The sequence below is a fragment of the Vombatus ursinus genome, unplaced genomic scaffold (genome assembly GCF_900497805.2).
Source record: "Vombatus ursinus unplaced genomic scaffold, bare-nosed wombat genome assembly UNPS02014809.1, whole genome shotgun sequence".
Classification (NCBI taxonomy): domain Eukaryota; kingdom Metazoa; phylum Chordata; class Mammalia; order Diprotodontia; family Vombatidae; genus Vombatus; species Vombatus ursinus.
The window spans coordinates 4,079,444-4,101,548 of record NW_020954587.1 but is presented as its reverse complement, the minus strand read 5'-3'; the positions used below and the strand labels follow the sequence as shown (position 1 = coordinate 4,101,548).

Genomic DNA, 22,105 nt, shown 5'->3' with positions numbered 1-22,105 from the left:
ACAGGCTGGAGAGAATTGAAGACTTGCATGGGCTAAGCTTCGTCTTTAAAATGGAAGTTCTGGGAGGAACCAGCCAATCAGAGGAGGAGGCCAGAGGGTGGGAAGTACTACAAGTGTGAGAAGTCCAGGAGTGAAGTGAGCTTCAAAGGTACCTTTCTTTCTTTCTTTTTCTTTCTTTCTTTTTTTAAAAAATTTTTTTTGGTACCTTTCTTTCTAGTTGCATTTGTATTCCCAAGGCTTAGCATGGCACCTGATAGAATTGGTACATCAGCCCTTATAAGCATTTAAGTGATAAATTATGAGAATGAGAAGGGGAGCTTATTCCTTTTCTGCTCTACCTTTCTCTCCCCCTTTCTAGCTTTCCTTATTGTCATTCATTGTCTTCATCCCATTTCATTAGATCTCTCTTTCCTATTTGCCCCCTACTTTTTGTTTGTTTATTTGTTTGGCGAGGCAATGGGGTTAAGTGACTTGTCCAGGGTCACACAGCTAGTAAGTGGCAAGTGTCTGAGGCCGGATTTGAACTCAGGTCCTCCTGATTCCAGGGCTGGTGCTCTATCCACTGCGCTACCTAGCTGCCCCCCACCCCCTACTTTTTGAAAGGCATCCTTTTCCATCTTATTCCCTTCCCCTATCACATAAAATTGCATGATCCATTCCAGCAAAGAATTTACCCAGGCTTGAGGGTTGAGAAAGACAAAACTAGGTATACAAAAGAAGTGCAGAGGTCAAAATGTTAGTATTCTTAGAGTTGTTTTAATCTAACTGGCCCCAACGACTGGGCAACAGCACGTGTGGGAAAGAAGAGTTCAAAGTATTTGTTTGATTTTTTTTTTTTTTTGGTGTGTACCTGGGATTTCACTAGCATAGGGAATTCCCACTGAGGAAAGTCCCTCTACCAATACAAATCAGCAACTTATCTGCAACAGGCAGTTTTAGATAGTGATCTCAGGCACCGGGAAGTCACACTGCTGGTGTGTGTCAGAAACAGAATCTGAACGCAGGCGGTCTATCCCCTACATCACACTGTCTCTCTCAAGTGAGAAAAAAGATGTTATTTTGGGACCAAGGCTTCCAATGAATTCCTCTTCTGCTGCTTATTGATGTCATGAGAGTGACATTGGCTTCTCAAGGGCTATGACAAGGGACAAAGGCTCTAGATGACCCTCTCAGGGCTCAGTCTGGGCCTGGTAATGATCTCTTGGTTTGTTGTCTAAGGACCAGCCTGAATAAGTGAGAAGAGGCTTCTAATCAGCTTGGATGCTGATGGTGAATTCGAGCTGAAAGGCACCTTAAAGATCATCTACTCCAATCCCCCTCCCCTCAACACACACACTTTACACATAAGGAAACTGAGGCAGGAAAGGTTGAGTGTCCTGCCCAAAGTCAGAGGGGTAGAGTTGGCATTTGAACCCAGGTCTTGCAAATCTTCATCTAGCATTCTTTCCACTGAGCCATACTGCAGTCTGTGTCAAGAATTCAAGCCCTTTATATAATGAAATATTGGCACTATGAACAATAACCTAACGGAAGGGTATTTCATCTTCAATGAGATTTCAATTAAAACAAGAGAAAACATGACTTCCTAAAGAAGGTTTTGCAGCAGACATCCATAATTTAGCAAATTCAAAGACAAAGAATGCCTAAATTAATTAGCTCCTTTGTTTACTAATGCAAAGGTAGAAGCGCAGAATATTAGAGTTTGAAAAGATCTTTCTTAGAAATGAGCTAGTCCAACTGGATGAGGAATTGAGGCCCAGAGGAAAGCAGTTTGCTTAAGGTCATCCAGCAGACATATATCTAAAATACTGATTGTGGTGGAAACTGCTTTAACATAGAGGCATTTCATACTTTAAGAGGACGTCAAATGATACACACAGACATGCCATCACCCATGTATTACCTTCAATCCAAGCTGTTTTTCCTCCTACCCACAATCAACAGCTGAGATTCCTGAGGACCAGGTTGGAATGTGCTGTGACTCAGTCAACTATGCGAGTCTGCCCTATGATAAGTATTAGATTCCAGTGCCATCATTTCATATTCAGGTCCACTGTTTCCTGGAAATGCAAATAAATTCAACTTCCCCACTCCTTTTTCAATGTCTTTTCATTTTCATTCTTTTCCTCTTTTTATCCATTCCCCTACTGAGTCTTCCTTTTAAACCTCTTCCCTCACTCCATGTCTTTTCATTTCTACCTCTTTTTTTTCCTTCCCAAAATCTACCATAATCTGTCAGTCAGCAAGCATTTATTAATCACTTACTATGTGCCAGGCACTGTGCGAAGTAGTAGAGACACAAAGAAAGGCAAAAACAGTCCCTACCCTCAAGGAGCATACATTCTAATGGCTAAAACAACATGTAAATAACTAGATATATACAAAGTGAATAGAGAAGGCTGTCTGACAGGGGATTCTTCCCTGCTTTCAAGAGAATAATCCTGCAAGATGATAGGACAGAAGCCAAAAGGAATGGCAGTCAATTTCCTCAAAGAAATTTAACACTTGGAAGCACAGAACAAGCCAAGCCAAGAGGTAGGGCTAATTACCACTCTTTGCAGGGAAAGAGAAACAAACCATAGTGAGCGTCTTGCCAGATATAAACCATGGGCTACTATGATTAAAAAAATTTACCATGTCTCTTCTACACTCCCCTCCCAAAACAGGGAATCCTAAATTTTCCTTTTTGGATTTAAGGCAAATAAAGCTTGCAAAATACTATTTACCAGAAACAGAGTGTCACCAAAGCATCAGTGAATTATATATTGTAATGTCAACTATTTGTAATGTGGCAGGTTTAAGAAGGATGTTTTATCATTCCTCTGTGTATAGCAGGTTTAATATGGTAGGTTTGGCCACAATCACTTGTAAGCTACCTGCTTTGTTTTGATAGATAGATAGATAGATAGATAGATAGATAGATAGATAGATAGATAGATAGATAGATAGATGGATGGATTGATACACATATAGATCTATGGATAGAGATAGATATAAGTTATAGATATATAATTTTATCCTCCAAGCTCTATAGAAATCAAGGATGATATAAATTTGTGAGTACAGATTATTTTGTTCTTTGTGTTTGTATCTCCAGAGTCTAGCAGAGAGCTAGACACATAGTAGGTGCTTAATAAATGCTTGTTGATTGATGATTAGTTTCTAATTAAAAAAAACTTGCAATCTCTTTCTCATTAACTAGTTGTAGTCTCCACCACAGTTTATTAAATACTAATCATGTAGATGTAATAGTTGGCTTTATCAAAAATTTTTTGAGCTAAAATTCTGAAAGAGTAAAAACCTTGAAATATAAAGGGGAAGGCCTTTCAAATGCAAAGGAGACAGGCCACACATTTAAAAAGAGTCTGAGGCTTGAGAAGCTCCCATGAAGTGACCAGAAAGATCAGTGCACAGACTGGTTCAGTACCTTTGTTAATACCAAACACATCTTCATGAAACCTAACGAGAGTCTGGGAAGTGTAATTGGACTGAGCACCAGAAGTAAAAATGGAGCCCCTCGCTGTAGAAAGGCAGGTCTGAACCAGGAAAGACAGTCAAACAGCAGAAGTTAAACATTTTCCAACTCCTCCCTAGAAGTAATAAACTTCATCAGCTGAGGATTTGAGGCACTCGGAGAACAGAGGCTTCTGCCAATGTTAGACTAAGGGTCATTCAGCTTGTTGAGAAGAGGACTCTTAATACCCAACAGAGCCAGAGGCTGGAGGTAGTGAAGATTGCAGCTGCCCACTGAAGATCAAGATGGGAGAGTTGAACACATCAAACTGAGCCTTGTGAAGAGCCCAGAAGCTAAGTGACTGCCCTGGGCAGTCCAGGAGCAGCTGCAGAGTGACCTGCCCTGTAAAACCAAGCAGCAGCTGAGTCTAGTGAGGGGCCAGCTTCAAAACCGACAGGCCTGATTAATACAGCCTCGAGGTCAATGGACCCATCCAGCTGACAAGCCTGGTTCCGCAAGGACCCAGCCCAGTTGTCCAAATTCCACAGCAAACTTCGAGAAGACCCTCCGGATAAAGAAAGACCATTACAGCCCTGCAATTCTGGAATTTTGAGTTGCCTTAGCCATAAGCATTTTCTACATGTGCACTCCACTGCCATTATCCTTTAAATTCATGCCCATTCTTCCCACCAATGAGTCTACATGTATTTGTGGGAGGATGTGAACACTGTTTTGGTGTAAATGCTTTGTAATGTCTTTGTAATTTTTTTGGTAATGTTTTTACAATATCATTTGAATAAATGCCTTAAGAAGTCTGCTGAAGCCCATCAGTGGGGACTCATGAGCTCTAGTTTGAGGAGCAGAGCCATCCACAGGGTAACCCTTGGAACTCTGAAAGTAGTAGCAGCCACTCTTTGGGGACCCAACTTGACAGTGCCAGTGAGGTTTGAGGAAGTGAGCACCCAGAGGGGGTGCCACATAATAAATTAAAGAAATCTCCTTTCCCATCAGTAATTACTTTTATATTAATAATAAATAATATCAAAATCACTCAATATATTAATTATATATAATCATATATAATATGTAAATATATCTAATATAATATTACATATTATATAATAAATAATATATAACTACTATAATAAGTAATATATTAATTAATATAATATTATAATAAATATATTAACATTATAAAATATATAAAGACATGCATAAATATAATAATAAATATATAATTATATAATTAATATCCTTATAAATTATAAAAAATTAATGTTGGTTAATAATAAAAATCAATATATTAATACATGAAATCAATAATAAAGCATATATATGTATTACTATCTTCAAAATTTTGGCTATGACAAATTTCACAACCAGAATTACTTCAAATCTTCAATATAACAGATAACTCCTCTTTACTTGTCTAAAAAAACAGTCCTCACTCCAGATTTTGATTAAAGTTCTTAAAAATCTTCTTCATAATTCTCCTCCATATGATTTAAATTCAGTCTCTTAAGAAATAGACTAGATTAGTCTTTTTTTGTTTTTGTTTGCTCTCTGGTAATCACACACACAAAAAAATGGTCTTTCCAGAATATACCATACTTGCCCGCTCCTCACAGACACTTCCTAGAATTCTCTTTATAAGGTTTCTATGTATCATATAATATCACTTACAACAGCTCTGATGCGGAGAAGTTTTAAATCACCTTATCTATCTCTCTTATTCACCAATTCCTCATGGATCCTCATGGATTACAAGATAAAACACACGTATTCTCCCTAACCTCATAGAGCGAAACACTTAATAGTAAGATGTTTCTCTAATCACCTGCACAAACTGCTTTTCTCAGCATTCTGTTTGGATCTCTTAAAACTACAATAATCATATCTAGGGTTCTCTGTACAAGGTATTTAAAGCAGAGGTAGCTCTTAACTACATATTATACCTCATTTTGAATGACCAAACTCGACTCTGAACATAGTTTAGAGGCCATATAGCATGTATAATTTGTTTTCACAAACAATGTCTTTCTAAATATAACTTTCCTAATAGTGGTAGTAGTAGTAGTAGCAGTAGTAGTAGTAGTAGTAGCTGTTGTCATTCGTGTGGCCTTCTGCATACCACCTCCCATGAAAGCTCTATAATAACCCCATAAAGTTCTTAGCTTTAGCGCTAGAAAGAATCAGAAGTCATCTTGTCAACCCCTCATCTTATAGATCAATCAACAAGTATTTATTGAGAACTCACAGTATGCAGATATTATACTCCCCTAGAAATAAAAATACAAAGAAGGAAATAATCCCTACTCTTAAAGAGTTTAAAGTGGGGAGGGAAAAGGGATGGACAAAAAGTACATACATACTATGTATGTATTTACATATGTATGTATGTGTGTGTGTGTGTAGGGTTTTCTAAAAGTCTTAGTGTAATTTTAAGCTACTAAAACTAATACATATGTACATGTACATGGAGGGAGACAGAGAGAGAGAGAGAGAGTACAAATAAAAAAAGAATAGATACAAAATAGTTGGGGAGGGTACCTGTAGTTGAGGAAATTAGGAAAGGCTTCATGTAGAAGGTTACTACTACTACTACTACTATTTCTATTACTAGAGCTGTATTTTGAAGGAAAAAATTAAGAAATCCAGGGCTTTGTAAGGCAGAAGGGAGGAAGGAGTACATTTCAGGCGTGGTGGAGAGCCGGTACAAAATTAAGGAGGTGGAGGATTAAGTGACTTGTGCGTGTGAGAAACAGAGAGATGGATGATTTATCTGGACCGTGAAGTATAAAATGAAGCTGGAAATACAGATGGAGGCCAGGTTGGGAAAAAGCTAAATAGAGACGTTTATAATTTAAATTAGAAGCAATAGGGAGACACCGGGGTAAACAAGTAGGGGTAAACAAGTGACATGGTCAGATTTGTGTTAAAGGAAAATAATTTTGCAATTGTTAGGAGGACGGATTGTTGCAGGGAGGGACCTAATGTTGGGAGAACAATTAGGAGGCTATTACAAATCACCTAGGCCAGAGGTGTTGAGGGCCTGATCTGTGTGAACAGAGAAACGGGTTGGCCTGAGAGAGTTCTTATCAGTGTAAAGAAAATGAGGCCCAGGGAGGTAAGTGATTTCTCCTAGGTCACATAGGTCGTATGTGAGATTTAAACATAGGTCCTCTGACTTCAAAGCCATTGTTCTTATCATTTTACCGTACTGTTTCCACTCTTCTTTTATCTATCCTCTAAAGAGTATACAAATATTATCCCCATTTTAAAGATGAGGAAACTGAGGCCAAGAAGGGTTATCTGATTTGCCCATGGTCACACACAACTATTTAGTGACATAAGCTCTGATGAAGACCTATGTCGTCTGGCTCTGAGGCCAGTCAGTGCTTTTTCTACTAAATATTACATAATGAACTGGGTTAAAAAACTGTTCTAAACATAAGACCCATCTTATGAGACAACTACCTTCATCTTTATAATATAATTTGCCAAATGGGAAAGTCCTTAAATTAATTATCTGCTAATAAGGGGGGGGGGGGGGGGGATGTCATTTTCCAGAGACACAGAAAATACCACCAAATATTTCAATGCTCAGGAATTGCTGTTGGATTTTAATTGGCCTTAATGAGCTCACTCACAAGCTACAGCATTCTTTACCTCAGTAGAATGGCATTCAAAAAAACCCACAAAGTTATTTCCTACCTTTGAAAACATTAAATGAATCACTTCCAGTGTGTATGCCAGTAAGCATGTATCAGTACCAATAAGACTGATGTTAAAAGCAAAAATGGTTCTAGAGCAAAGGTTCTAAACCTGGGATCCATGAACATTAACATTAAAAAATTTAAAATCTTTGTTATTATTTTTAGAATTATTTCAATATAATTTGTTTCCTTATATATTTTTTAAATCTATGTATTTTACTTTTTGCATTTAAAAACATCCTGAGAATGGGTTTCACTAGACTGCCAAATCGGTCTATGACACAAATAGGTGAAGAACCCCTGGCCAGGAGCCTCCTTTTTTAATACAAAGTTCATTCGTTTACGGCTAAAAAAGCGGCTAAAAAAAAAGCAAATATCCCTGTAGGTTTGTTCATATTTAACCCAACCTTTTTTTCTATTGTCCTAGCAATCAGGTTCTCCAGGCTTTTCTAGGTTAAAGATAAACCCAGCGACTTTTTACAACTGACTTGACTAAGCAATTGATAATAGGGCTAACCTCCAATTAGAAATCTTTTGCTGTTTGGGATTATTCTTCTTAAGTAAAATCTGGCAAATATATTTGGAAGAATAGAAGATCTAAAAGTGATCTCAAAAAGTTGGAAAAAGAAACAAATTATTAACAAGAGAACAGGAAATTAAATAAAATGTTTCTGCTAAAAATGTAAAATCAAAACCACAACAAGGAAGATATTTGCAGTTTTGCGCTATATTAAACGAAATTCAACCTTTTTTTTTTAACCTGTTCAAGTCTATGGAAAATAGAAAGATCACAGTAGGGTGGATGAAGGACAATTTTGACTGACAGAAAGTATACATGTATTTCATTTATTTCAGAATCAAGGAAACTACTTTTATTAGGACAGCTACTTCGGCAACGCAGAATAGCACTGAAATATCCTGAAATCTTGCCTATAGTTAGCTATGCTATTCCTGTTCCTAAGACAAATTTTATTAATGAAGTACAAGTCTTCCAGGAGCAACGTATACATGCTGATGACAGCTATATTAAAAAAAAAAAAGTTTGTGAAGCATAATGATTCAAAGAGGGTTTAGAGATACCATAATAATTTTCTGAAAGTGTAGTGCTGACCATGTTATCATCCTACCTCTTGAACTCAATAAACCCCAGTGGCTTCCTAGTCCCTCCAGGATCAAATATCAACTCCATCACTCCATAACCTGGCTCCTTCCTATCTCTGGTCCCTTTCTCCTTACTTTCCCCCTGCCTTTCAGGTCCTCTGACACCTTACCCCTTCCCTCTACCCTCCACATACCACTTGCTTTTCCTCAAACTGGACACTCAATCTCCTGGCTCTGGACATTTTCTCTGGCTGTCCCCCATGCCGGAATTGCTCTCTTCCTCATCATTACACACTGGCTTTCCAATCAAGGAACTTGTTCAAGTCCCAGATAAAATTCCACCTTCTATGGGAAGCCTTTCCTGAATCCTTCTTAATTCTAAGGACTTTCCTCTGTTGATTATTTCCAATTTATGCTCTATATATCTTGTTTGAACATAGTTGCTCGCATGTTGTTTCCCCATTAGACTGTAAGCTCCTTGAAAGCAGGGAATATTTTTTACCTTTCTTTGTATTCCCAGATCTTAGCACTGTACATGGTAAAGAGCAGGTGTTCAACAAATGTGAGCTGATTTATTATTGTAATTAGAGGTTGATGTCTATTTGAAGTAGGACTGGCATATGTGCAGAGCACTTCTGATTAATAATAATAATAGCTAACATTTACATAATATTATGTGCCAGGTACGATATTAAGTGCTTTACAATTATTATCTCGTTTGGTCCTCAACAACCCTGGGAGGTAGGGGTTATTATTATCCCCATTTTATAGATGAGAAAACTGAGGCAAACAGAGGTTAAGTGACTTGCCCAGTATCACACAGCTAGTAGTGTCTGAGGCTGGATTTAAACCCAGGTCTTCCTAACTCCAAGCCCAGAGATCTATCCATCATACCACCTAGCTGTGCCCCCATAGCATTACTGTACGTGCAACAGGCTTGGCAGCCTACTTCTGAGAGAGTCATGATGATGTATAATTAAGTGCCTTAGGACCACATTGGAGCATGTGTAGACACTATGTAACTAATTTGGTCTTGCTAACATCAAAAAGGCATGAAAGACCAGAGCCTCGGCCTCAATCTGTTTGGTTGTTCAGTCCTGGATCTCTTAGTTGCCTTCAATGAGATGTCCAGTGAGGGATAATGCCGAATGTATGGGGAGAGGCATGTGGCCTCCTCTCTGAGGCCATGTAGCCCTGTGAATGGAGGCCAGGCTTCTTTTTCACTTTGTTTTTTTATTTTATTTTTTTGTGAGGCAATCGGGGTTAAGTGACTTGCCCAGGGTCACACAGCTAGTCAGTGTCAAGTGTCTGAGGCTGGATTTGAATTCAGGTCTTCCTGACTCCAAAGCCAGAGCTTTATCCACTGTGCCACCAGCTGCCCCTCTTTTTCACTTTAAATGAAAGTACAAGTCTAGGCTGCTAGATGGCTCAGTGGATAGAGCACTGATCCTGGAGTCAGGAAGACCCAAGTTCAAATCCAACCTCAGATACTTACTAGCTGTGTGACCCTAGGCAAGTCACTTAACCTCTGTTTGCCTTAATCCAATCTGTGTCATTCTCCTATTCAATAAATTCCTGTGGCTCCGTGTAACCTCCAGAATCAAATATAAAATCTTCCACTTAGCTTTTGAAACACTTCATAACCTGTCCCCTTCCTGCTTTCATAGTCCTTGTACCTTATTCACCTCCACATACTCTGAAATACAACGATACCTGTCTCCTTGCTGGTCCTTGAACAGAACCCTCTTATCTTATCCCCACTTCAAGCATTTTCACTGGCAATCCTCCATGCTTGGAACTCTTTCCCTCCTTATCTCTGTCATACAGTCAGTTTCCCTGGTTTCCTTCGAATCTCATCTAAAGTCCCACCTTCTGCAAGAAGTCTTTACCAGTCTTCCTTAATTTTCATGACTTTCCTATTAATCACCCCCAACTTATCCCATATATATATATCATATATGTATACATATACATACATATCCTACATATATGTGTGGATCTTGTTCGTACATAGTTTGCATGTTGTTTTCCCCATTAGACTGTGAGTTCCTTGAGACCAAGGATTTTTTTTTTTATATCTACAGCACTTAGCACAATTCCTGGCACATAGTAGGTACTTAAGAAATACTAGCTGACTAAGTTGAACTCACTCTCCCCAGAACCTAGGTGGGATAGGGGAAAGCATACTTCTAAGGTATTGGGGGGACGTGTGTGTCTTTTTGTTCCTGTTTCATCTTTGAAGTATATCTCCCTTTCAAAAGTTAATTGATGTCAAGAGGTTAAATGGAACTGCGGTGCTACTCACTAGTGCCTAAAAGTGAAGGGAACATAGCCAGTGGGGGCTTGGGTGGGTAGCATTGGAGAAGGGACACCTCAATAACTTCTTGGGGTACTAATAGAACCCTGAGGGGGCGATACATCATCCTGGCTCTGGAACAGTGAGTCAGAGAGTACTAGCTACTTATAAGTGTTCATCTGAGATTTAAACATGGTACCTCTTACAGCATATTTGCTATATACATATATATGTAGCAAATATACTGTATATATATGTATATGTGACAACACAAAACTGGTAGGCCTGGGAAGGCTATGGCCTCGATTTCTTGACCCATCTATATAAAGTAAGTTCACTTCTGGGGAAACAGCTCTGTGTTCTCTCTTAGTTCTGTGACTTTATCCCAGAGTCCCTGGGGAAAATAACTTAAAGCTTAGTCTTGCATCATATCTAGACTCTCCCCAAAAAGGAAAGTAGAAAGTTACTAAATGTGCAACATAGATCAGGTATAGGACAGCTATTTATTTCCTTTCATGGGAAGGAATGCTTGTAACACAAAATACATGAATATACATTGACAAAGGCTTACGTATAAAGCAGTAAATTATAAGTCTTAACTATCCTCTCCCGGAAGATTGATGCTTAAATTGGCATTTCACCTTCACCTCAGTGTTGCACTGTCCAAACAGTTCTCTTAAAGTCCTTGTCTTCTGGCAAAAAATAGCTAGTCATCTTCTTGTACAAGAAGAGCTATACTGCTGCAATGGTAAAACATCTCTCGTAGGGTGATTGGCACAGACTGAAGGACTCAGGAACTGCCAATTCCTTCAACTCACCAAGTTGCCTTCAAGGCTGAAAATTACCTAGCTTAGGATCTAGTCACCTATGCTTAGGCAAAGAAACACAAAGCAAAAGAGGTATCCAGGATCTTGAAATTCCTATTTAAGTACATCTGAATATGCATCTGCTCTAGCAGCTATGCCAACAGGTTAATAAACATTTATTAAAGCATCTACTATGTGACAGTCATTTATCCTTGAGGAGTTCACAGTTCAACACATCCTAGAATCTAATTCTCCAGGTAGGAGTTGGTATTTCTGCTGGGGAGAGGCAGAGGGCCCCTCCTCAAGGTGCCCCTTCCTTCATAGGAAGGCCAGAGAAAGGGAGCTCCAAGCCCCACATCCAGAAGTGTGGAGAAGAGAAAGCATAAGCTAACTCCTTTTAAACTAAGGCAGAGATGTCCCGGGGAAGGCGAACCCATTCTTAGTTTGCTACATCGTCACAAAGTGCCAAGGCCATCAGCACTGAACCAGAACAAGGCAACCCTCCACAAATAGGCCAGGGTCCCTCAGAAGGAATGTGGGGGATGTGGGTGAAATAACCCCATTATGTATAAATATGTGCCTATAGTAAAGTCTATTACATATAAAAAATAAACAACAAACTTGATTCCTCAACAAGTCAAATAGAAAAAACCCTGGAAGATCCTTAGAGCCTTACATGAAATATGAGGAAAGACTATAGAGATTTTATACCATTTCCTTTCCACATATATCAAAATCCTTGATTTATTCTAAATCCAAGGGGTCTCTTATGTAGTAGCTACTACTGATGCACAGGGAATATTATTATCTGCATCATTCAAGGGCCGGTTCTATACAACTCAAAGTGAAATGAAGTATTAGGTAAGTATTGTGGTAAACGGGTAGCTTGTGATAGGGAAAAGGACATTGGACCCAGGGCCTGGGCATAGTTCTGACTGTTGCCATTGTGCCACAGCTGATCTACACTGGGCAAGTGTAGGAGGGTGTGGTAAACTATGACTGTTCCATTTCATTCCATGGTGTCTGTTTTGCACAGTCCGTGACTCTTATGATATGTACAGAATGTGTTCCCTCCTTAGTATTTTGTAACTCCAAGTGTCATCCCTCCTCTGGTAAGAAAGGAAGGAAAAAAGGAAGGAAGAAAAGGAGGGAAGGAAAAAAAAGAAAGGAAGGCAGGAAGTGAAGTAAGGAGGAAGAAGGAAGGAAGAAAGGGAGAAAAAGAAAGGGAAAGGAAAGGAAGGAAGGGAGGAAGGGGAGGGCTTTTTTCAACATGTTAGGAGGATTGTATATTGGAAGTTCATTCCCTACTCCCCAGGAGAAGCTGAATGAGTATTTGGAAAACATTCAAGTCTTGAGGAAAAAGCTATAAGCACCTCCATCTTTGAGGTTCTTTGACAACCCAAGGCTGTCCTCCTGGAAATGAAGAGGAGATTCAGAGACAAAATTCCTTGGGAAGACTCGTGCCCATATTAATTGGTTACTATCATAGACTAACTAATGTCATTTTAATTGCTTCTCCCTGTCTTTTATTTTCACACCTAAAACTAGCTGAGGTCTTCCTTTGACTCCACAACTAAAATTTCAATGCCCGAATGGCCCCATAGCATTTAGCACATCATAGAAAAAATCCTCCACGTCTTTCTTACCCTATCTCAGGTGGTTGGGGACACATTCCATTCCCATGCCTATCATTTCCTTCAACCATTTATAGCATGCAGAGATCTCAAAGGGTAGATCCGGCATAAGAGACATCAGATAACTCCTTGCACTATGTTGGAACTCCGCCAAGAAGAAGACACCTCCCCAGCACAAGTCAAAGGCAGGACTTACATATAAAGGAAGGAAACAAGCATTTATTTAACACTTCCTATTTGCCAGGCACTATGTGAAGGGAATTCAAATATCCTCTCATTTATTCCTCACAGAAATCCTGGGAATCAGGGACTAGTATTATCATCCTTTTTACCATTGGGGAAACTGAGGCAGACAGAGCTTAAGTGATTTTCCCACCGTCACACAGCTATTAAGTGTCTGAGGCTAGATATGAACTTAGATCTTTCTGACTGACTCCAGGCCCAGCCCTCTATCCACTGTTAACAACTAGCTGCCAAAGCTATCTTTGGAAGCTGCTATACTATTACTCCTATATACAGCCTGACTTGGAGGACTGCAGTATCCCACTCCCCATTTCTAGCCCCTCTGAGGTATTGGTCAGTTGTGCAGACTGTCCGTGAATAAATCTCTTTTGAACACGTTAAGTCTGCAGTAAGATTTTTCTCCTTTTCTCTTTCATAGTTCACATGCTGAGCTATAAAATAATCATTCATTTGGAGATTTTGTTGCCAAATACATGGACTGACAAGGATAGAAGAAACTATGCAGTGTCCTAATTTTAAGACTGAGTTTAGAATCCACAGAGATCCCACACTCAAATTGCTGCAATAACTAGTCCTAATTTAGCAAGTCTCTTTATTTCTCAGAGCCTTAGTTTTCTCATCTATAAAATGGAGATAATATTCAAAATACCTACTTCTCTTTTCTTACAGGAAAGAGCCTTAAAGTGATTTGTGTACTTTTTTTTTCTTTTCATAAGACATAATGGGGTAATGTAGCCATTAGGCACTAACAGAGTAGTTAATGTTTGAAAAATTTAAATATATAGATGATTAATTTAAAGGAATGATTCCATCTTCCAATAAGATACATGAAATGAGATAGTTAATTTTTTTCATACTCCCATTGTTTGTTTTTACTTGGAGTTATAAATAGACTCAATACTTTGAGAAAAAAGATTTCCATCATTTTTTTTTAACTTCAACATATCTGGAAGTTCTTAATCCATATTTTTTTCAAATAATCCACCTAGATATTTTATATTATATATTGGATCTCCTTTCCTAGTATTACAACTAGGACCACATTTCTCTGCTTCTTCATCTGTGCTAATAAACATAGCCAGTTACTGTAAAGCAAACAAAGTTTTACACCTGGGCACTAAAATGAAGGGAAAGGGGGATGAGAGTTGTACTTCCTGTGGACACATGTATCTCCTGCCTTACCTTGAGGAGGCACACAGAGCAACTGTCCCAGCCTCCATCAGGCCCTATCTGGCACCCCATCTGTCAGGATCCACCTCTACCTTCCCAGCCACAGAATGGGGTGAGGATGTGTTCCAAGGGATGTGCCCCCACCCCAAAACACCTAGTGTGAATATCTTCTGTGTATCTCCCTCTTCAAGCCCCTTAATTTGCTCTTAGTAGAGCTACCTTGATATACCTCTGCATCATAACAATGCTAATTAAAAAATGACCATCTGAAAAAGAGAACAAGATGTAAGATTCTATGAGATCCTACCAGATTTAAGCCCTGAATTCATCTTTTGAAAAGGATCTTCTCCAGGGGCAGACAGGTGGCACAGTGGATAGAGCTCTGGCCCAGGACCAGAGTTCAAATCCAGCCTCAGATACTTTAACTTCCTGACTTCGGGCAAATCATTTAACTGATTTCTGTCTCAGTTTTCTCCATTGTGAAATGAAGATAATAATAGTAGCTAACCCCCAGGCAGGAGTTGTGAGAATAAAATGAGATGTGCCAAGCATTTTGCAAACCTTAACAAAGAATGCTTCTCAACCTTTCCCTCTCCCTCCTCTGACAAAATATCACTTTGTAATTCAAATTGCTTAATTCCATAGCTATTACTTAATTCAGGGCACCTAACTAGTACCTCTAGTAAGTAATGACCTCCACTGCAAAAATCGAAAAATGTTCTGTAGCATATATTGTTGTTGAGTCATTCAGTAGTGTTCAACTCTCCATGACACCATTTGGAATTTTCTTGGCAAGGATACTGAAGTGCCGTTTCCTCTCCAGCTCATTTTACAGATGAGGAAACTAAGGCAGACAGGGTTAAGTGATTTGCCCAGGGTCATACAGCTAGTAAGTGACTGAGGCCAGATTTAAAATCAGGTCCTCCTGACTCCAGGACCAGCCCTTTAGACACTAGCTCCCTTGTAGTATATATTAGTGGCTGGGAATAAACACACCCACAATCTCTAGTAACGTGAAAAATTTAGGGATTAGAAAGGAGAACTGAGAACCATGTGTGACGTAAAAAATTTTAAATTCTCATCTGAACCCCAAATCGATTTCTACTTTTATAGGCAAAACTCAAGGTCAGCTTTGTTCATTCAGCAAACAGTGCTTACAGGTACAAGGTGCTGTGCTCCATTATGAAGTACATCTAGATTTTTTTTCTTTCATCAAAATAGTCATGTTAGTTCAGGAGTTAATCAGGTTCTAATCTGAGCAACTAGCCCTGCTGGTTGGAGTCCTCAAGCTCTTTGCATTCCAAACTGCTGCAGGATGCATTTGCCATCATACGAGCTATGATCCATGGCAGCTTCAACCACAGTGTATTGAATTTACAAAGTACTGCATGTAAAGTGCTTGGAGAGTCTTCTGGATAAGGCCCTCTGAAATGCAGTCACTTATTTCGTAGCTTTAGAAATAACACTCAAGTTAAAACTGCTTAAGAAATTTTAAAGTCTCCCATTGCAAGAGATAAGCGGTTTTTTAAAACTTGGCTCACAATTGAGTGGAATTTTGTTTATCTAAACCAGAGAACTATTTTTAAAAAGGATAATGTAGAGTCTACTACTAATTTAAAGGAGTAGTTATCTGAAGGCCATGGGAAGAGACCTTACAGAGAGTAAAGGGAGTATGAAGTTGGCAGTGGGGAGAGCACTAGACCTGGAATGAGGTCTTGTTGTTGCTTCCCCACCTCAAGTCATGTCCAACTCTTCAACAACCCATTTGGGGTTTTCTTGGCAAAGATACAAGAGTGGTTTGCCATTTTCTTCTCCAGTCATTTTATAGATGAAGAAACTGAGGCCAGCTGGGTTAACTGACTTGTCCAGGGTCACAGGGGTAGTAAGTGTTTCAGGCCACATTTGAACTCAGGAACATCAGTCTTCCAGACTCCAGGTCTGACACTCTGTAGCCACTGTGCCACCTAGCTGCCCATACTAGAACTCAGTCTAGCCTCAGATACTAACTAGCTGTGTGATCCACTTTGCCTCAGTTTCTACATCTATAAAATGGGGGTGATAATAATAGCACTTACTTCCCAGGACTGTTGTAAGGATAAAGTGAGATATTTGTAAAGCACTTTGCAAATATGAAAGCACTGTATAAATGCCACCAATTTTAATGTCCAGCTCCCTCTTTTCACAGATGAGGAAACATAAAGCTCAGAGAGAATGACTTGTCCAAATCACAAAGGTAGTAAGTAGCAAAACCTCAATATCACTACAAATCTAATGCACTTTCTGCTCTTATGCCCAATGACATTCAGAACTTGGTTTACATTTTTAACAGTGCCATACCACTTTATCAAAGCTTACTTTCTATCACAGTGATGTCTATTTTCTCCATGACTGATACACATTTTAATGTAATTTTCCCCTCAAAAAAAAGGTTGATTAAAAAAGGTATTGAAAGCACAAAACCCAAACTCTGTAGCCTTTAGAGTTTATCCCATGCTCTTACCACTCCATCTCATTTTATTTCACATCTGCTCTGTTGTCTGAACAAGTAAACTGGATTACCTTGGTCCCCAAACACTCCTCCCCTCCCCCACACACACCAATTAGATATTCTTCTGATCATAGGACCATAGACTTAGACCTGGAAGGACACACCAATTAGATATTCTTCTGATCATAGGACCATAGACTTAGACCTGGAAGGACCTTAGAAGTCATTATTTAGTTTCATACAACCCCTTCATTTTAAAGATGAGAAAACTGGGGCCTGGAGAAACCATGACTTGCCCAAGGCCACAAAAGCCAGGATTTAAACTCACGTCCTAAGGTCTGAAGTCCTCAAGTCCTAAGGTTTCCACTTTACCATACACTGCCTTCCAATCTATACATATAATTCATGCTCACAGGGGCCGTTTTTTGATAATTCTCAGTTTTGCTCTTTTCGGGGTTTTTTTTTAAGTTGATCACAAATGCTGAAGGTGCAGACCTTGCAATCTAGCCTACTCTGACATCATTACTGAATAACTGCATAGGCTTTTTCTGCTTTCATGCCATTAAAAAAAATCCTCCCCTTTTTCCTGACAATGACTAGTAAAGTCATACGATAAGGTATCCATACCAGGTAATGAAAAAGTTACATGTAAGCCAAAGTTAACCAAGAATGGTTTTATGACTTAATGGTCTGTAATAGTCGATCTGGCAGTTCACTTATCCAGCCCCCTCTAAATTCAGAACTAAGGAAAATGCAGGACCTAATTCCCCAGCTTAGCTCTATAATGAACAGGAAAAATGGCATTTAAGAAACATTCCCACAGCATCTGCTTGCCTGATTTATCCTATCTTGTTTCACTACTGGATTCAGCCAAAATGAAAAGGTGAGAGAACTCTTAGTAACTTACTAAACCTGAATCTTTTTGGGGAGGGAGGGGAAAGAGTATATTACTTACTAGTGAAAAAGGCCACATCTCTTAAAAGCAAGCACATTAAAATCTTTCAAGTTCAACCTTAAAAATGCAATTACCCTATCAAAATGTGTGCCCTGGTTATCTGATATCAATTCCATTTAAACTCAATACCTTTAAATCAAGTGACATATGAGCATTCTTTACAACTTTTTCTGATAGAAAATATACCTCCTCATTTATAAAAAGAGACCAAGAAATCAATGCCTGGGCCTATCAGTTAAAAGCTTTTAGAAGGTGCAAGTCAATGACCTAGACAGTTAGTTACTGATAATTAATACACGGATTTTACCAAATTCTTTTTATCATATTTCTTTTTTGTTGTAACACTTAGCACCATAGCGCAACTCCAAATATCTGGCAAACAAAAACCTGAATGTAGATTTCTGGAAATACCTGTTTACTAAACAAAACTGGGCACTTAAGAGATAAATAGTCAGCACCTTTTGATACCAGAGAAAAAATAAAATTTATTGTTGCTTTAAAAATATCAATTAAAATTATTTAGTTTATTATTGTAAACTAGTAATTCATGGGATTCAAGGGTTTTATGTCAACAAAAAGTTTTGTCAAGATTATTACATTTGCTTTTTTTTTTAGAATATATTCTACATCTGGATAAAAAAGTTTTTAAATAAAGGTATACATATACAACACTGGAACCCTTCATCTTTCTACTTAAAACAAAACATAGAATTGTCAGTTGGTTCCATTTTGGAAAACAAGTCCATTTTATCACAACAATTTTTATTATTCTCATCGGCTTAGTTGCAGACTCGCCTCTTACAAGCTAGTAAAGTTACCAGCTTTAGAAATGGACAACAGTCCTAGGGTGAGGGCACAGAGGACAAATGTGGGAAGGGGATGGAGATTGCACACCCTAACATAAGAAAATTAATTAAAAAATAGTACCGGTTAATGATAGACCGGTGCTCTGTTTTGTGCGTTTTGTCACAAATTAGCTGCAGTTTCAGAGCACCAGAAAACGAGAATCAGAATACTTAAAAGACAGGGCTATTGTTACAAAAAAGGAAAAAAAAAAGTAGTGCAAAACAGGAAAAACTGATGCAATCTTCCAGCAGCCCTGCTGCCGCCACAACCGGCAGCGGCGGCCAGCGCCGCCACGCCTTGGAGTGCTTTAAGCTTAATTCGGTGCAGCCCCTAAATTGTAAAATAACTCTGCTGCAGGCAGGTTCCCTGGCTTCCTCCGTATACCCCTTTCGCTCCCCAGAAAGGGGAAGGGAGTGGAGATGGTGGAATAAATGGCTAGGAAGAAACAGGATGAAGGAGGTCGAATCCAAACAGTCCTAGGACCACTCTAGCCAAATGCACATTTCCAGTAATCCCTTCCATGAAGTATTGCCTTCTGCTGCTATCATGTTCTCCTCGGCCTATTATGCACCCCCCAAAAAAAAACTTCCCCAGGACACCCCAACCCTCCATCGCTGCCTGGGAACCACAGAACACCACACCCCAACTCCATCCCTCCCACCCCAAGTCTCTTGCTCGTTCCCCCCTTCCCTTGCAGCCTTGCCCTTCAATTACACACGCCCCACCGCGCAGGAAGAAATCATATTTAGGAGAGAAAAGAGGGAAGAGAGGAGAGGAGGAGGAGAGGAAAGAGAAGCGCGCGGAAGAACAACCGTCTGCCCCCTCCCCCGCCCGCTTCCTCGGTCTCAGTGGCCCCAGTTGCCGAAGCCGATCTCCTGCTTGTATCTATTAGTGAGGATGTTGGCTTTCCGGGTGAGTTTGGAAAGCACCATGTGCAGTCCCCGGAGGTGATAGTGAAACTGCTTCTCCAGGTCTTCCTCCCCCCCTTCTCCATCCTCCAGAAGGCTCAGGTCCATAAGAATGTCCTTGGGTTTCCAAGTGCCGGTGGGGGTCTCGTCGCCCTGCTGGGGAGTCTGCTGCAGGACGCCCCACTCGATGTCGTTCCGGATGGACTTGAGCAGCATGTAGTGGCTGTACATGTCCCGGCTGGGCGAGAAGAAGCTTCCAGTCGCACTGCCGGGGCTGGGGGGACCCCCGTCTCCCAGCTGGGGATCTCTCTCCTCCAGGCAGCCGCCGCTGCCTCCGACCACCACCCCGACCCCCGCATCCAGCTCCTGCTCCAGCAATGGCACGTCCCGAAGGAGGCTGGGAACCATCACAGTCTGGTCCATGTTATTCACCGCCCCGATGAAGCGGTTCATGGCGTTGAAGAGGGAGTGCTTCTGGTTGTAGGTGTCGCAGATCTGCATCATGGTGGTCAGGCGGGAAATGCGAAGAAAGGGAAGGAGAGCAGGCTGGGCAGAGAGGAGGGAGTGCAAGGCTGGGGTCGGCTCGGGAGCCTGGCCTGGCCTTTGAGGTGCGAGGATGCTCCCGAAAGCGCGTGTGCGCGCACACAATGACCCAAGCGCACACACCGGAGCTGAGTCAGCTAGCTAGGGAGAGCCGATGGGAAAATCTTCGGCTTCAGCTTTATAACAGGCCTTGTCCTACAACTCTTTCTTCCCTAGTACGCTGGAGCCTCCGCAGGATGGGTGGTTCCTCTTGGGCCACAAGGAGCCTGGGAGCTCGCTGCAGTTGCGGAGGCGGGCGGTGGCAAAGGCGGCAGAAGCAGCAGCAGGTAGTCGGCTGGCTGTACCGGCTAGATTAGGAGGGCAAAGGAGATGGCGATTACTCATCCGGGCGAGGGTGCCCTTGGTAGCCTCCTCCCCAACATGCACCTCCCCTCCCCTCCCCCTCTCCTCCTCCTCCCAACCCAATTAGCTCCCCCACTGCATCTGTTGCTAACTGACGGAAATCACTGGGTTCCCTGGGGTGCTGGGCCCCAGCACTCCCTCTGCCCTCCCTTCATCCCAGGAGACGGAAAGAGAAGCAGTCTCCCCTCCGTTCCCCAAAGGAGGAAAAAACTAAACTCCTGCTGCGGGGAATAAAGGCACTCACGTGCATGCACTGGAATGAGGGAGAGGGTAGGATGGCTTGCACCCACCGGTTGTCTTTTCCTCCGTCCGCGGATTTCGGCCGGACTCAGTGCCCCAGCTCTTATCTGATGACTCGTGCGGTCAGTGGCCGGAGAGCAGCTGGTGTTGGTAGTGGCACTGACCCCCTCCCCATGCCAGGTGCCGCTTTTATAGCTGGGGAAAGGTGTTACCGCACAGGGGCCACCCCTCACGCCTCTCTTCCTCCCTCCTTCTTTGGCAACCCGGAGAAATGAAATGCCCAAGTCCTGGTGACCGCGAGTAACACTCTACGGGCTCTTTCTACACCCGGGGGTGGGCGGGGTCGGGCAGGGCAGGGCAGAGTCGAGCTGAGCTGGGAACCCGGGCTCCGCCTCTCGCCTGACTCGGGGCAGAGTGGGGAGGGGAAGGAGCGGAAAGCCGGCACTGCGGGCCCCCGCCCGGTTTGGGGCGGGAAGTAGGAGAGTTGGCTGGCTGGGACCGAGAGAAAGAAAAAGGAGGGGAGGGGAGGGGAGGGGAGGGGAGGGGAGGGGAGGGAGGGGGCTGATAGAAGTAGGAGTCCTAGGTTGCCGGGTTGGGGAGGAGAAGGAAGATGTTAAGATGACTTAAAGACAAACTCCCAATTTAATGGGAAGTAGGAAGTCGCCTGGTGTGCGCATCGGCTGGTGGCAGCCGTGGGAGTGAATTGCAAGGCCGGGGGTCAGGGGAAAGAATGCATGTGCTTCTGGCTCTACTTTACAGTCCTACCCCTCAGACATTGGCCTGTCCGCCCTTCTCCACAAGCATTTGTCTGTTCTGGTCGGAAAAGAGCAGACCCGTCCGGAGAACAGAGTAAGGCTTTGGGCTCTAGTCGTCCTGAGACGCCCTCTCCGTCCACCCCCACCTCCACCCTCCAACTTATTATTAGCTGATGGTAGGAACTGATAGGCTTGGAGCTCTTCAGTGGCTTCCATCTCGGGATTCTTATGTAAGGAGCAGAACGACCCTGGGCATGCCCAGTCCACGTGGGAGGCCACTCCAACTCCACATGCTCCTGCAACCTCCTTGGTCGTGATTCTTCTCCCATTTTCCCGTCTACATCCCTTCCCCCACAAGCACAGTCATTCCATCTTTCCAAATACTTCCCAGTGAGAGGGTCTTTCCAAACCTTCTTCAGCAACAGCTGCGTCTCCACTGTTTGACAGCCGGTTTGGACGGTATTTTTATAACTCGGACCAGAGACTTGAACTCTCCCTCCACTCAGAAACGTTTATAGAGTTAGCCTGTGGTCCAAATTCATTCCTTT

The 22,105-nt window shown here is 41.5% G+C and overlaps 1 protein-coding gene across 2 annotated transcripts; it reads right to left on the bottom strand.

Annotated features, from left to right (window-relative positions):
- Positions 1–18,328: 18,328 nt before the first annotated feature.
- Positions 18,329–21,123, bottom strand: MID1IP1 (MID1 interacting protein 1). Of its 2 annotated transcripts, none has more exons than XM_027875592.1 (2): positions 20,807–21,123; positions 18,329–20,507 (listed from the first exon to the last, which is right to left on the bottom strand). In XM_027875592.1, the coding sequence occupies exon 2, from the start codon at positions 20,119–20,121 to the stop codon at positions 19,555–19,557; it is 567 nt and encodes a 188-aa protein (XP_027731393.1). In that variant the 5' UTR covers positions 20,122–20,507; positions 20,807–21,123; the 3' UTR covers positions 18,329–19,554. The 2 variants fall into 2 exon arrangements, with proteins under 2 accessions (XP_027731393.1, XP_027731394.1); XM_027875593.1 differs by having other exon boundaries at positions 20,853–21,123.
- Between the last annotated feature and the right edge of the window lie 982 nt (positions 21,124–22,105).